At 39.2% G+C, this 17607-nt stretch overlaps 1 protein-coding gene across 1 annotated transcript in view; it reads left to right on the top strand.

The window, feature by feature from the left end:
- The first annotated feature begins 13189 nt into the window (after positions 1–13189).
- Positions 13190–17607, top strand: part of LOC150075854 (mitogen-activated protein kinase kinase kinase 12-like) — a 61667-nt gene continuing 57249 nt past the window's right edge. Inside the window, exons 1-2 of the mRNA XM_090387906.1 lie at positions 13190–13215; positions 13352–13632. Of these exons, the coding sequence (XP_090244032.1) occupies positions 13190–13215; positions 13352–13632 (307 nt within the window). The remainder of the gene's footprint in view (positions 13216–13351; positions 13633–17607) is intronic.

The following is a 17607-nucleotide window of genomic DNA, read 5'->3' on the forward strand; positions in this document are numbered from 1 at the left end:
ATTACTTGTTTTTTCAGCGCCTCTTTATGCTAGAATAAACAAAATTTAGCCCTTCCCCTAACATTAAAAATTAAAATCATTTATAAAAAAAATGTTTCGTATAACTTAATATCTAATAAATCTGTTAAATCAAAGCTTTCTTAATCAGAATTATGGTACTAGCCAATTTTTTTAAAATGACAAATGACTTGTGTACTGCCATTTCTTAATGTTGCTCTTTGTTTAAAAATATTTTTCACATTCCTTGGTACGTATGCAATAGTAATGGTGGACATAAAGCAATAGCAATTAAACACTTATTTATTCATTGATTTCTTCCGGTGCCACCGAATGAAATGCATAATTAACACTAATTAGCGTTATTTTTCCCTTTTTATATTTTAGTTTCATAATTTTTCCAATATATCGTCATATTAACCAACATTGGAATAATTAATTTCAAGTTAATTATTAACAAAAAAGTAAAGTTAAAAGAAATAAAAATATATTTTTATGAATAAATGTTATAAATGTATAATTATTTATAAAAATATTATAAATAAATAATATTTTTTAAAAAAAATAAATAAAAGTTAGAAAACTATATTTATCTGTCTGTATTTGAAATCTTCCAGGGACATAAGTTATTGATTTGTAGAGCAGGTATATTTTAAAAGCACAAGGTGATATTGTTGAACACAATGGCCTAATGACATTAAGTGCAGTTCTCAGTACTTAACAAGTACAGGGCAGTGTTGAGAAAAAGTTGCAAGTTAGGATTAAATTTGAAAGCATCTGCAATTCTGCCCAAACAAGATTGGAGGAAGTACATAATGAGAGCTTGGTCAGTCAGTTTGGCCTTGGAGTGCTTGTGCAAGGCTTATGAAGTAGAATTTTTTTGAGTGTGGTATGTGATTGTTAACAGGAGAAACTATTTTTACAGTGATGAAGTACAATTAAATAGAAGGGAATGCAAAAATATTTGCTGATGCTTTCAAAGCATTGTTAGTTGATTGGAAAACCATTAGTTTTGGGGAATACACAGACTGGTAGATTAATTACAGCCTCAGGCACAACTGTAAATGATTCTTGCACTGCTTCAATTGCAACATACAGCAGCCTGGAAAGCAAGGTATTAGGGTTTCAAAGCCTCTTGGCAGTCCTCATGGAAGAAGCAGATACATGGGCTGTGTTAGGGTAACTAAGAGAAAGAATGGGTGTATGTATACTTACACGCACACTAATGATAGCAGCATTGCAAATAAATTTGTTGAATCTGAAGTAGTGATCAACTCATCCAGTGTAGACACCGGCAATATGAGAGACATGATGTCACTCACACATAAGGGATGCAGAATTCAAATATATGGAGTACAATGTGTACAGGGACAGGAGGGGGGGTATGCTCTTTAAGTTAAGAATCTATCTTAACTTGATTAATCTATAATTAAAGTGATTACTTAAAGATGTAACTCCTATCAAGGGCAGAGAGGACTTTTGCTTTCATAAAATAGACAATACAGAAGTCTACATAAAGGTGTCCACTTAATTTAAAATCTACACCTTTATGCACTACATAAAAATGTCGACTTTAAAATTAAAAACAGTTCGAGATTACTACAGTGGTCTTGGACAGTTTTTAAATTTTATGCAGTGGGACAAGCTAATGATGTTATCAATAGCAAGTGTTAAATAAAGTAATCATGGATGCTACTAGGCTTTTTATGCCAGTTAAGAGATGCTGCTGTTCAAGGCTTTGATCTAGGTGGATGAGAGATGTACACAATGGTAGCACAGATGAATGCATCCTGATGGCACAGAAGAAGAATGCATAGGATGCATTTCAATTAAGAGATGATACAGAAGTCTACAGTAGATGATTCTGCTCAGTTTGCTGACAAACTGAATAGATATTTTGCATCTCTATTCACATGTGAGGAAATGTTCAGGGAAGAGGATGCCAGAAGTTTATCAAATTCTAATAGGAAGCTAAGTGATTTTGTGATAACTGAGAAGAAAGTGGAAGAGAAAGTGCTGAAGCTAAACATAAAAAAAAAGCACCTGGTTGGATGGGACCTATCCAATTATATTAAGGGAAACATCTAAGGAGGTAAGCAAACCTTTACCCATAATATGAGAGCATCCTTGGATTCAGAGGAGGTCTCTGTGGGCTGGAGATGTGCAAATGTATCCCAGTTTACAAAGGGGGATCAAAGGGTGGCATGTAATTATGGGCCTGTTTGCTTGCCATCTATTCCAGAGAAAATAATAGTCACTGATTAAAGAAATAATGCAGGATCATTAGAGCATGAAGCAACTGAATGCAAAAAATAATTTTAATGTCGTATGCTTAGATTTCAAAAAAGCTTTTGATACTGTTGCATATTAAACTACTGTACAAATTGGAGCAGTGCAGCATTAGGGAAATTAGTGCTATAGATAAAGGGATGATTGAGTGGGAGAAGACAGTTGTCAATGGGAACTGTTATTAGTGGGATTCAGTGCTGGGCCCATTGATATTTTCCATATTTATTAATAACATTGATGAAGTTATATCAAGCCTAATATCTAAGTTTGCAGTTTGATACAAAGGTTGGCAGAGTGGTTATTGACAGTAATCTAGGTTTGCCACTGGAACAAGATCTAGAAGAATTAGGCAGATAGGATGAGAAATAGCAATTGAAGTTTAACCTAATTTTTGGGGAAGAAGGGTCTTTGTCAAAATTAGGTCCTTCAGAGGGACCTAGATAGACTTCAGGAATAGTTTAGGAATAGTCTTTACTTTAGTTACGATATGGTCAGACATGAAGTTCTCCGAGCATTATAGATAGGTTGCAAGGAAGGCTCATGGTATCCTGTCAATGATTTATCAAACATTTGCTAGTAGAAATAAGGATGTCATAATTGCATTATACAAAGTTATTGTCAGATCATACTTGGAATACTGTGGTCAGGTATGGAGGCTGCACCTAAAGAAAGACATTGAGCTTCTTAAAAGGGTCCAAAGATGGGTAACTTGCCTGGTGAAACTGCAAAAGGGCATCCATTTGAGGAAAGACTGAATATATGGGTTGCACAGCTTGGGGACTAGGCACCTTACAGGAAACATGATTGATGTGTTTAAGGCTCTGAGAGGCAAAAGTAAAATGAATGAGGATGAAATTTTCACAGTTATAATTGATTCTAGAACTAGCAGCCATAAATTCAAGTTACAGGGGAGTAGTTTAGACTGGATTGCAGGAAGTTTTATCTTAGCCAGAAAGTTATAAATTACTGGAATACATTACCTACTGACAGTTTTGGGGAAATGCAAAAGTTAGCTGGATAGTTGCCTGTGGCAGGAGGGAAATGCATAGGTTGTCTATTTCCTTTTCTCCTATTATTGATTATTTAATTTAATTATTATTATTTATGTTTTTTGGCTGGTGCAGCATAAGCCTTAGGCTTTCTTGCACCATGTGGTCATTACTAATACTAAAATACATGAAGTACTAAGATTTAGTGACAATGTTGTAAGAACTAAGACCTGTTATATAAAAAGACATAAGAAATAAAATAAGAAACACAAGAAATAAGTCGTAAGAAGACTTTGTATGATAAAAATAAGCTGGATACAGTATTACAATTTATTAAAGTATTACTGACCATCCAGGTGTGAATCAATGTAAGCAGGGGTCAGGTGTGGCACCCACAGCATAAAGAAAAATGCAATCCCTCTGTGTTAGCAGGCAGTACTAGGTGGTAGATGATTATCATCAACCAGTACAATACCACCACTTCACTGCTGTCCATAATTCCGTTGCATTCCTGGGTGGAGGATCCAAAGCTTGAACGGGCCTTGCCATAGCATCCCAAATATGCTCCACCGGGTTCGTGAATGGGGAGGCCATTCCATGGTGGTAAATCCGTGGAATGCTCTTTGAACCATGTTCTAGTCACCGCTGCTCTGTGGGGAGGTGCGTTGTCCTGCTGGAAGAGTCCATTGCTCTGTGGGTGCATGACTGAAGGGATGCAGATGGTATGCAAGGGTGGACACGGACCATTAAGAGATGCGTCTAGGCACACCAGAGTTCCCGACATGTGCCAGTTGAACATGCCCCCAGGCCATTACCAACTGTCCACTGCCTGAACAGTTCCTTATTGATGTGACGGGTGCATAGCTTTGTGCAGTTTCTGCCAAATACGCACCCTCCCGCCCACTCGAAATAACTGGAAATGGGACTCATCGGACCAAAAGACCCATCTCCAATCATCCAAGGTCCAGTGCCGATGCCCTTTTGTCCAGTCGAGGTGTAGAGTCCTGTGTCGTGGTGTTAGCAATGGGCCTCTTGTGGGTCAGTGGCTCCCATAACCTATTGCAGCTAATGATCGCCTGATGGTCTTGGTGGAGACGTTTCTGGCATCTCCCCAGTTGAAGTCAGTGGTGATTTGTGCCACTGTCTTTTCCTGGTTGGCTGAAACAATGTGAGACAGACGTTGATGGCCAAGTTCATCCACCACCTTTCCCCACCCACAGAACTGTCCACGATGAGATGTTATTCTGGAAATGGCATATTTCTGATACACTCTTGATGCTGCTTAACGGGGTTAGTGCAATTTCTGTACCACCTCCGCGATGGAGTGACCCATGTGTCGGGTACCCATATCATCCCTCTTTCAGTTGGTTGACTCACGACATTTATCTATACTGACATTGAATTACCGTCTACATGAATGCAGTGTACCTATATGACTGCCAAGTGGTGGATTCATCCACTAGTGAGAGGGGTGACAGCACAGCATTGCCCAGGAACCAGAGATCCATGAATTTTGTCCTTTCAGTGTACACAATTGTTCATTCAATATTGAAAATGGAAAGTCTGATATAAACCAGCATATACAGTACTAACAGATAAGCATAAGAGATGTATGATTTCCTCAACTAGTACCAGCTGATGGTTCAACAGTTGAGGATCCTGCTCAGGTGGCTAACAAACTAAACGAGTATTTTGCATCTACATTCACACATGAGGAGTTATTCAGCAAGGGGAATGCCATAGGTGAAGTAAACACTGGCAGTGAGCTAGATGATTTTGTAATAACTGAGAGGAAAGTGGAGGAGAAATTATTGAGGATAAACATAAAAAAGGCACCCGGGGTAGATGAGATCTATCCAGTTATATTAAAGGAAGTAAGCAAACCCCTAGCCATAATTATGAGAGCTTCTTTGGACTCGGGGGAGGTACCCGTAGACTGGAGATGTGCAAATGTAACCCCAATTCACAGAGGATCAAAGGCTGACAAAAGTAATTATAGACCTGTTAGCTTCTGTTCCAGGAAAATTAATGGAGGCACTGGTTAAAGAAGCACTGCAGGATCATTTAGACAAGACTTCAGTTATAGCTCGGACACAGCATGGTTTTGTTAAGGGGAAGTCTTGCCTGACCAATTTGATTGGATACTATGATGCAGTCACAAAAGAACTGGATGCAGGGAATAGCTTTGATATTATATACTTGGATCTTAGAAAGGCTTTTGATACTGTTGCACATGGAAGACTGCTACACAAATTGGAGCAGTGTGACATTGGAGGCAAATTGCTGCTATGGATAAAGGGGTGGTTGAGGGGGAGAAGACAGAGAGTGGTAATCAATGGACACTGCTCATCGTGGACTAATGTTATTAGTGGAGTCCCCCAGGGCTCAGTGTTGGGTCCATTATTGTTTTCTGTATTTATAAATGATATTGATGATGGTATATCAAGCTTAATGTCCAAGTTTGCAGACGATACAAAGGTTGGCAGGGTTGTCAAGGACACTACTGACACTATGCTGCTGCAACAGGATCTGGAAAGGTTGAGCAGATGGGCTGAGAGGTGGCTAATGAAGTTTAACATTGACAAATGTAAAGTACTACACATGGGAAACAGCAACCCCAGAGCAACGTATCAACTCTGTGGTACTACACTGACAGTGGTAGAGAATGAAAGGGACTTGGGGGTGGTTGTGCAGGCAGATATGAAGTTCTCTGAGCAGTGTAGACGGGCTGCAAGAGTAGCTCATGGAGTATTGTCAATGATATACAGGAATTTTTCCAGCAGGGATAAGGAGGTGATTATTCCCTTGTATAAGGCAATGGTCAGGCCACACCTAGAGTACTGTATACAGGTCTGGAGGCCTCATTTCAAGAAGGATGTAGAGCTGCTGGAACGAGTACAAAGAAGGGCAACAAGATTAGTGAATGGAACAAAGGGGTGCTCTTACGAAGAAAGGCTTAAGTTTTGCAAATTACAGTGTCTGGAGACTAGGCACCAGCGAGGCGATCTGATAGAGGTGTATAAAGCCTTGAATGGTTTGAGCATGCTCAATGCTGATGGGATTCTTCCTCTAGCTCAGAATAATCACCTTAGAGGGCATAAATTCAAATTGAGGAAAGACAGATGTAGGATAGACGTGCAGAAATTTGCCTTTAGCCAGAGGGTGGTTGGTTGGTGGAACAGACTTCCATCCCTTGTGGTGGAGGTTGATAGCCTAAATAAGTTTAAGGCTCAGCTGGACAGGTATTTTGAACGAACAGAGGGGTGAAGTGGAAGTGGTTTTTTTTTTTTTTTTTTTGGCTGATGCTGCATAAGCTTGCTTTCTTGCATCAAATGCCTCTACTAATGCTAATGCTAACAAAAGTAAATAATTCTTTGCATTCTTAGCCAAAGACTTCTCAAAGTCTACTTTAGCTTGCCTAATTCCTTTGGTGATTTGACAGCACTGCCAACACTAAAATATACAATAACATGCAAAACAGAAACTTGTATGTATTAAATATCACAATATTTATAAACCAACACTAATTACCTGCTTTACACACTGACAGGCACATAGGGTTGCCAGATATAGCAAATAAAAATACAGGACACCCAGTTAAATTTGAATTATTTCTAATTGCCTATGCATATGCACATTGAGATAAAAGAAAAATATTGTATGGGACATACTTATACTAAAAAATTATTCATTGTTTATCTGAAATAAATTATTTCAGATAAACTGAAAATATTTTCAGATATTTCAGAATCTAAATTACATAGCTCTTTCTTTAATTATATTTCCCTGATGATTTGGCTTTCCTTAACAGTTCCTTGTTTTGAAAAATTTGCTTATAAAATTCCTTAAAGTTAGTATATGTTACATTTACATTGTAACATAGCTTCTACAGTGGTCATATCCAACTTATTTCTTTCTTTTGTCCATTGAACATTCATTAATGAGAAAACACGCTCAACATTAGCATTATGAGCCGTATACTGAACATGTACTGGCATAAAGTTAAAAACTGAGAATTGCTCTTCAAATTTGATTTGTTAAAGCTCATAATACCATCTTTCATGGCATAACTCGCTTTTCCATTCTTCAAGATTATGTTGCATCTCTTGATCAACTTTTTTAAATGTTGTCCACTAACCAAAAAGAGCACTGTTATCAATTTTTATTCCATTCTTCTTCAACACTACATACATGATGGAAGAGTATTCAGTAACATCCATGTAAAAGAATGGAATTCTTCAAGGATGAAATCCATTTCAAAAGATAGTCACGGCAAGTGCCATAATAATTATCCACTTCAAGTCAGAATTTCTTTTCCTGTTCATACTTAAAGGGATAAATTTTTCGTCAATTCTTTCTTTAATGCATTCAACAAGTTCCTTTAAGCAATGGAGTACTTCAATAACACTGTTTGCTCTTCTTTCAATTTGCATAATCCTATTGCTAAAGAGATATTGAAAACGATGAACAACAAATAAGTAGGCTTCACTTGAATTATTAAAAGTCAACAAGAATTTTTGGGGCCTTTTCTTCAGAATTAAAGTATGATTTAATTCTGAATTAAGTGCTTCAAATAAACTGAGGATTCTCTGAACTGCAGTTATTATTATTATTAGCCATATGGTGCAAGGAAGCCTAAGGCTTATACTGCACCAGCCAAAAAAAAAATTCTGAATTACACCGAGAGAGAGAGAGAGAGAGAGAGAATCACCAAGAAAGAGAAGAATGATGCTATCTAGCTGAGGATCCTGGGTGTGCCAAGCCCAGACTCACCAGATGTGGGCCCCTCAGGTTTGTTAAAGAGAGCCAATAGGTTTTTGAATGAAAGAACTGAAGAATACTGAATGCCAACAAAATCACAAAAATCCTTTAATCACTCAGTTCGAACAGTAAAAATGCTGAAGTAAGAGAACAATTTCATGACCATTAGCATTAGTAGAGGCATATGATGCAAGAAAGCAAGCTTATGCAGCATCAGCCAAAAAAAAAAAAAAAAATTACTTCAATGTCAATTGAAAGGACATCAGATGATGCTTGAGCAGCATTATGCAGAATATGGGCAGGCAGCCAACATCTTCCATAGATCATTCATGCTTCGGTTTAACTTTGAATAAACATTGTTTGCACCTTTACCAAACTTCCACCAAAATTTGTATTTGTATTATCTCCACCAAAAGCAGTACAATTTTTCTCAGTAACTCCTAACCTAATAAGTCTCTGCAAATATTTGCTATTGTTTCTGAAGTCTCATCTAGAAGGGATTTTACTCACAATAGCCTTTTTCATGAGAAAAATATTGCACAAGCAAAGGGAAAATTTTTTCTGCATTGTGATTACTTGCATCTATGGCTATGCAGTAAAAAAAGAGGTGAGGCATTTAGATCTTTGATAATCTCTGTAATAGTAAATGGAGCTATTACATTTTTTATTATTACAGTAGATTTCATCCTGGCACTCGAAAATTTGTTTGAAATTTTGGAATCAGAAAATACTCCTGGTAGTGGAATGTTCAAACAGTCATTTGAGCTGAATGACTGATGATGATATACAGTGTGGAAGGCCATTACAACTTCTGCAGTGATTATTTTATCTTCTTCATCTGAATTTCTCTTAATGAAAAAATTTATTTTATCACTTTCTTAGCATTAGTAGAGGCATATGATGCAAGAAAGCAAGCTTATTCAGCATCAGCCAAAAAACAAAAACAAAAAAAAAAAAAAAAAACACCACTCCCATTTCACTCCTCTGTTCGTTCGAAATACCTGTCCAGCTGAGCCTTATATTTGTTTAGGTTATCAACTTCCACACTTGATGGGAGTCTGTTCCACCAACCAACTACCTGCTGGCTAAAGGCAAATTTCCACACATCTATCCTACATCTGTCTTTCCTCAATTTGAATTTATGCCCTCTCAGGTGATTATTCTGAGCAAGAGGAAGAATCCCATTGGCATTGAGCATGCTCAAACCAGTCAAGACCTTATACATCTCTATCAGATCACCTTGCCAGTGCCTAGTCTCCAGACTGTAATTTGCAAAAACTAAGCCTTTCTTCGCAAGAGCAACCCTTTGTTACATTCACTAATCTTGTTGCCCTTCTCTGTACTCATTCCAGAAGCTCTACATCCTTCTTGAAATGAGGCCTCCAGACCTGTATACAGTACTCAAGGTGTGGCCTGACCATTGCTTTATACAAGGGAATAATCACCTCCCTATCCCTGCTAGAAAAATTCCTGTATATCATTGACAAGACACCATGGGCTACTCTTGCAGCTCGTCTGCACTGCTCAGAGAACTTCATATCTGCCTGCACAATTACCCCCAGGTCCTTTTCATTCTACCACTGACAGTGTAGGACCATAGAGTTGATACGTTGCTCTGGGGTTACTGTTTCCCATATGTAGTACTTTACATTTGTCAATGTTAAACTTCATTTGCTACCTCTCAGGCCCATCCTTTCCAGATCCTGTTGCAGCAGCATAGCATCAGTAGTGTCCTTAACAACCCTGCCAACCTTTGTATTGTCTGCAAACTTGGACATTAAGCTTGATATACCATCATCAATATCAATATTTGTGACTGCATCATAGTATCCAATCAAATTGGTCAGGCAAGACTTCCCCTTAACAAAACCATGCTGTGTCCGAGCTATAACTGAAGTCTTGTCTAAATGATCCTGCAGTGCTTCTTTAACCAGCGCCTCCATTCATTTTCCTGGAACAGAAGTTAAGCTCACAGGTCTATAATTACTTGTGTCAGCCTTTGATCCTCCTTTGTGAATTGGGGTCACATTTGCACATTTCCAGTCTATGGGTACCTCCCCTGAGTCCAAGGAAGCTCTCATAATTATAGCTAAGGGTTTGCTTACTTCCTTTGCTGCCTCCTTTAATATAACTGGATAGATCCCATCCACCCCGGGTGCCTTTCTTGTGTTTATCTTCAACAGTTTCTCCTCCACTTTACTCCCAGTTATTTCAAGATTCTGTAGCTTACTGCTAGAGTTGAATACACCTCTGGCATTCCCCTCGCTGAATGACTCCTCATGTGTGAATGTCGATGCAAAATATTCATTTAGTTTGTTAGCTACCTGAGCAGGATCATCAACAGTTGACACATCAATATCAATTAACTCCGGGGGCTCACATCTGGTGAGTATGGGCTTGGCACACCCAGGGTCCTGAGCTGGATATCATCATTCTTCTCTTTCTTGGTGATTCCCTTCTACTTTTCTCTCTCTCTCTCTCTCTCAGGGTAATTTGGGAATTTTTTTTTTTTTTTTGGCTGGTGCAGCATAAGCCTCAGGCTTCCTTGCACCATATAGCTAATAATAAAATAATAATAATAAAGTGGACCAATCTGATTCATCCCCTTCCTTCTAGAGTTTACATAAGTAAAGAACTCTTTGCTGTTTTTTCTTTGCATCCCTTGCCAAGGATTTCTCGTAATCTGCCTTCGCCTGCCTAACCTCCTTTGTAACTTGGTTGCCTATCAACTTGTATCTATCATAGGCTTCTGTGTCATTTGTTAATTTGTTAGTATCCCGTGCATTTTTCTTCTCTGCCATATGCCTCATTAGTTCATCTGACATCCATTTTGGCCTAAACCTTGAACAATATTTCTTAGTTGGTATGTAAAGCCTAGTAGCTTCCAAGATAAGTTCTTTGAATGCTTCCCATTTTGAATTTGCTGTTGGTAACATCATCAGTTGGTCCCACTGTATAGAATTTAAATACTGTCTCAGTCCATCGTAGTCGCCTTTACGGAAGCAATAACCCTTCCCTTTACCCCTAATGGTAGTTACCTCTTTGAGTAAATCCCACTTCAGCACACTGTGATCACTGCCACCTAGTGGTTCATTTATCTGCAGATTCTTAATGCATGAAGAATCACTGCTGATAATCAAATCAAGAGTATTACTCCCTCTAGTTGCCTCCCGAACATACTGATGTAGAAAACAATCATCCAATAAATCCACAAAAGCCCTGCTAGTGTGTGAGTGACCAGCCTCCAAATTCCAGTCAATATCTGAGAAATTAAAATCTCCCATTATAAGACTCTCTGATTTACTGGCCCACTCTATTTCCCTGTACAGTTTCTTATTATACTCATCAGAGTCATTAGGCCTATAGCACACTCCTACTCTCAATTTTGATCTCCCAATGCTTATGTCACACCAAACTGACTCAACACTGCACTCTCTAGCGATGTCGACTGACTTCACTTCCTTGGTTTTTATGTGTTTCTTAACTAATAGCATAACCCCTCCCCCCTTCCTATCCTGTCTATCCTTTCTGTAGACGTTGTACTCCCCAAATTGCAGTTCTGCATCCCTTATATCTGTGTGACACCACGTCTCTGATATCCCAACAATATCTGCCTTTGATGTTTTGAGCAATACCTCAAATTCATCAAATTTATTTACTAAACTCCTAGCATTGGTGTACACGCAAGTATACCTGCACCTGTTTCTATTCTTAGCTACCCTAACACAACCCATGTGTTTACTTGTACCGCAATGGCTCCCAGCAGTCTCTGAAATACCATGCATCTTGTTTTTCAGGCTTCTGCTCATTCTAATAGAAGCAGTGCAAGAATCTCTTTCACCTCTGCCAGTGGCTACTGTCAATCTATTGGTCTTTGTCTCCCCCCAAGCTAGCAGTTTTCCGACCCACCTAACACTGCCTCGATAGCATCAGCAAATATTCTTGTACCCTTTCTATTTAAGTGTATCGCATCCCTGTAGAAGCAATCTCTCCTGTTAACAAGTACAGTCCAGGCTGAAAAAAATTCTACCCTTTGAGCCGTGCACAATCTTTCCAGGGCCGAATTGATCGACAAGGCTCTCATCATATACTCCCTCCTATCGTGTCTGGGCAGAATTGCAGACACTTTCAAATTCAACCCTAATTCTCGGCTTTTGTTCAACAGTGACCTGTACTTGTTAAGTAATTCTGTCCGTCTCCTACTCTTAATATTATTAGTGCCAACGTGTACAACTATATCACCTTTTGTGCCCTTAAAAGATGATATTCGCTCTACAACGTCAAACTCTACAACGTCTTGTTAGCACTAGAAGGAAAGAGATGAATCACATTGGCCCATTAGATATGAATAGCACAACTATTGATGATCCTCTGCTGACAAACTGAAATATTTTTGCATTTACATTCACACAAAGTTTAGAAATAGGATACCAGAGGCATATGAAATTCTGACTAGGAGCTAAATGGTTTTGTAATTATTATCATTATTATTATTATTAGCCATATGGTACAAGGAAGCCTGAGGCTTATGCTGCACCAGGCAAAAAAAAAAAAAAATTCCCGAGTTATCTCTCTCTCTGTGTGTGTGTGTGTGTGTGTGTGTGTGTGTGTGTGTGTGTGTGTGTGTGTGTGTGTGTGTGTGAGTGTGTGTGAGAGAGAGAGAGAGAGAGAAAGAAAGAAAGAAAGGTATCACCAAGAAAGAGAAGAATGATGATATCCAGCTCAGGACCCTGTGTTTGCCAAGCCCATACTCACCAGGTGTGAGCCCCCGGGGTTAATAACAAAGGAGGATGAAGAGAAATTATCAAAGCTAAAAGTGAATAAGGAAACTGAGGCTAATAAAATAAATCAAATTATATTAAAAGAACTATAAGAATTATAGAAGAACTATGAGAATTATATCAAATTATATTATAATTATCAAAATTATATTAAAAGAAGCAGAAAAAAAGATGTAAGTAAACTTGTGGCCATAACTATGAGAGAGCTGTGGATTCAGGGGAGGGTTAAAGTGATGAGTATTTTTTAAATATTTTTAATTATGAAAATGTTTCCCTGAAGTTTTTTGGTCTTGTAGGTGGTGATCCAGCTGAGTTCTCGATTTTCCAAGCTCTATTAGCCCTAACTTATTTGGAACTAAAGAACTTGATAAAATGAACCAGGAGCCTATTTCATCTGGGTGAGCTATATAATTAGTAAAGATTCAAAAATAAACCTTATTAGTTGAAACCACAAGTTTATTTTTTATTGTGATTTTAACGAGAGTTTTAAATTTTCTTATTTTTAAATAATATTGCATTGAATATTCTCTCTAGGTTGCCTCGCATCCAAGAAGAACTCAGTCAGCTTGGTTTGGAGCTTCAGAATTCTAGTTCTCAAGCTATTAACATGGTTATTAGCAAGCCTCCTAGCAGAACTCCTAGTAGCCAGAGTTTAACAACCATAATTGACTATACGCAACCACATCCTAAAGGCACAGAAACTGATGTTCAAGATGAAAGTCAGTACCCTACTTGTTGGTATGATGGTCTTGGATGCCTTAGGTCTGTTTGGAGTATGCCAGGCAAAGCAGCTACTCATGAATTAAAAGGAAAAGGTGAGACCTATTTATTGTAGCAGCTGTCTGAAAATTTTTGATTATTAATAATACAACAAAAGATTACCTTATAGGAAATCAAGAGGTGCCATATTTTAGAGATACAGTAAACTCTCGCTAATCTGGTTACAGTTAATCTGTATGTTGGATAATCTGGATCGAAATATGAAAAATTCTGTTCGCAGTTGAGTACTTTGAAAGACACGGGATTTAGGAAGGCAGATGGTTAACCCTGTGTAGAGAGGGACGGAACATACGTTACATTGTCTTGCATGTTGTTCAGTATTGTTGTTGACTCTGAGTCGGACGGATGTTATTGCTTCATTTGCATACTTTATACGTATTTACATAAGTTAACATTTTATATAATTATGGGTTTTAAAGAATTAAAAAGTGAAATAAAAAGAAAACACTTTAACTATCATTAACAAGTTCAAAGTGATAGAACTAGAAATTGGTGTACCTGGGGAAAAAACTGCTGAAGAATTTGGTATTGGCAAACAGGCTGTGTCAGATATTAAAAAACAAAGAATCTATAAAGATATTTTCTTTAAAATTCGATGTGGGGAGTGATAAAAGAAGTTCATCAAATAGACAGACAAAAGCCAAAAGAAGTGTTGTTGGAAGAAACTGTATTAAGTGGTATTCACAGTGACAAATCAAGTGGCATGCGATGCCAGCGCCACCTGATAAATGTATAAAAAGACAATACAGCCACTCCCCGACTTACATAAGGGATGCGTTAGGCAGAACTCTACGTAAGTCAGAATTTCCCTAAATGCTTATGCAGCACTCGCAGCTATGTGTGCTGAATTTGACTGAAGCAAAAAAGAAATGTTCAGCGAACATGTAAATAGAATTATTTAATTTTTTATCTCATGAGCAGGAAAAATTACAAATATTTCAAAATTACAAAAAGAGAAAGGAGACAGGCATAGCATCAGCAAGTTTTAACTTTCGAGCATTGTTGCCAAAATAATTCTCCAGTTTAATAATTTTCAAATAGATATTTACAGTATACCCAGTATAAAATAAAATATAAGTACAAATTCAGTAGCTTTCGGAACACGTGTCCTTTTATCAACTGACAAATTTGAATACATTACAAGCAAAGTGTGGCACGTTACTCATGCGTCATTGTTGTAGCACGGACGTGTGCGGCCTTACGCCAGTGATCATCCATCAATAAAACGGTTGTCTCTAGGATGGGATGTATACGCATGCCTTTCTGGCGATTTAATGCCTTAGGGTTGTTTATTATGTTTAGTGACTCTAGCCATAGGCGGTGGCGAAAGTGTCGCGCGTGGTCCACTATCTCAAAGTCGCGCTTGGGGTCAAGATCGTGGTTGGTAGCCCAAAAATGTTCTGCAAGCGCGGACTGGTCAGTTTCGGCAAGCCGGATTGCTCTGTCGTGTTCCGTGAGGCGATCCTGGAGACGTCTCGATGTCTCACCTACGTAGCAACTGTTACAGGCCCTACAGGTGATACGGTACACTACATTGCTGCGTAAGACAGGTGTGACAGGGGTCTTCACACTGGAGACAAGTGAACGTAGGTTCCTACCTGGTAATTGCACACATTTGATGTTGTAACTTCTCAAGATCTTCGAGATACGTCCTGACACTCCTGGATAGTACGGAATGTAGGCGGATGATATGCCGACTTGCTTCGGAGGTCTTGGGTTGGAAGTAAGTTCTTGTGCCTGTAACAAGCATCTGTTTAGTACATGGGATGGATAACCGCATCTGGTTAGGTCCGCCTTCACACGGGAGATCTCGTTACGTCTAATTGTGTCGGTGCTGGAATGGCTCCAGGCCCTGGAGAACAGGGTGCGGGCAGTGCTATTGAGATGGCTTGGAGCGTGGCCGGACCCGTAGTTGGTGAATTGACCGCACCACATGGGTTTGCGGTATACTGAGGTCTCTAGATGTGGGCCTACGCGATGCACTAGCACGTCCAGAAACGGGAGCGAACCGTCCACCTCTGATTCTACGGTAAACTTGATGAAATTGGATAGAGAGTTGAGGTATTCTAGTAGTACCATTTCAGAACCACGTGGTATTATGGTAAAAATATCGTCGACGTATCTACACCACGTTGTAATAGGTGTAGGTGGGTTCTGGTGTATCTGCTTCTCCAGATCTTCCATGGCGATGTTAGCTACTACGGAACTGACAGGGGCACCCATAGCAGTGCCATGTACTTGTTTGTAGAGTGAGTCTTCAAAGGTGAAGATGCTGCTAGAGAGGCATAGGTTGAGGGCGGTACAGATGTCATCAGTGGATAGTGACGTCCTGGATTGGAGGCTTAAGTCGCTCTCAAGGAGCCTTCTGGCGCAGTGCACGGCCTGTTGGACGGGAATCGAGGTGAATAAAGAAACCACGTCAAATGATGCCATGACAGAGTTATCAGGGATTGAAATGTCCTTAATGATGTTAATGAATTCACTGCTGTTTTTAACGGTGTGAGATGTATTACCTATAAGAGGCGAGAGGAGGCTCGCGATGTGTTTGGACAGTTCATACGTTGGGGCACTGCAGCAAGACACTATAGGTTTGAGAGGAATACCCTGTTTATGGATCTTTGGTAATCCGTAGAATTGCGGTAGTTGGCAGCCAGTAGCACGTAGAAGATGGTGAGTCGCGGTCGGGATCTTCTTATCTTTAAGCCATGCGTGGACAAGTTTATTAACATTTGCTTCCAGACGTTTCAAGACTTTAACGGGAGGATCAGGTAGAGGTTCATATACGTTAGGATCGAGTAATAGGGCCAAGGCTTTCTCTCGGTAGACTGATCGGTCCAGCACAACAGTCCGGCGCCCTTTATCCGCAGGAAGTACAGCGATGGAGTTGTCTTTTCTTATAGATGACAGGGCGGCACGTTGGCGGTGGTTGAGGTTTGAGCACGTTTTTCGAGTGTTGCGGAGGACTGCGGCAGTCTTGAATCGGATCTCGTTGGCAGTTTCTTCGGGAAGGTTGGTAATACTGGCTTCTATACCCATAGCGAGCTGTGTGATGGGAGGTTTCGATGGTATAACGGCGAATTTCATACCGTTTGATAAAACACTCAGCTGCTCGTCGTATACATCCCATCCTAGAGACAACCGTTTTATTGATGGATGATCACTGGCGTAAGGCAGCACACGTCCGTGCTACAACAATGACGCATGAGTAACGTGCCACACTTTGCTTGTAATGTATTCAAATTTGTCAGTTGATAAAGGGACACGTGTTCCGAAAGCTACTGAATTTGTACTTATATTTTATTTTATACTGGGTATACTGTAAATATCTATTTGAAAATTATTAAACTATGGACCCCAGTACTCCAGGCCCATTTGTCACAATTCTCCAGTTGATAAGCACGCTGCTGCGGAAGTTGAGGGCTGTGGAGATTGGAAGGGGTTTTTTCCAACACATCACAAAATTTCTCTGCAGCTACAGAATCAGCACTGGTGACTCCACTGCATACTTCAACGTTTTGGAAACCAGCACGATGCTTGAACCTATTAAACCACCACGAACTTGGCTTGGGGTTTGCCATACTTATCCTTAATATCTTCATAAATACTTCTTGCTTTTGCTTGAATGGCTATTGGACTCAGGGACACTTGCTTCTGAATCTGATTTTCCATCCATATTATTATAGCTTTTCCATCTTTGATATAGCACCAGAATGCTGTTTTGTGATCACTGTTGATCTTAAATGCGTTGATCCTTTAACATGTTCTTTTATACATGCACTGTTTCTTAAAATAGTATTCACTGTTGAAGCAGCAAGACCTAATTCCGTGCAATAATTTCACCATGATACCGTAATGTAAAAACCCACCGAATTCCAGTTATTATCGCAAATGCAATAAGATCGAGTTTACTACCCATTTATAATAGATTGTGCTAACAGAAATGTTTGTTTTATGGCAGGGACCTCCAGAAATGTGTTTTAGAAAAATAACACAAAGGTATTCAAAATTGA

Source organism: Mastigoproctus giganteus, chromosome 13 (assembly GCF_048544385.1).
Source record: "Mastigoproctus giganteus isolate SK-2022 chromosome 13, ASM4854438v1, whole genome shotgun sequence".
In the NCBI taxonomy this organism is placed as follows: domain Eukaryota; kingdom Metazoa; phylum Arthropoda; class Arachnida; order Uropygi; family Thelyphonidae; genus Mastigoproctus; species Mastigoproctus giganteus.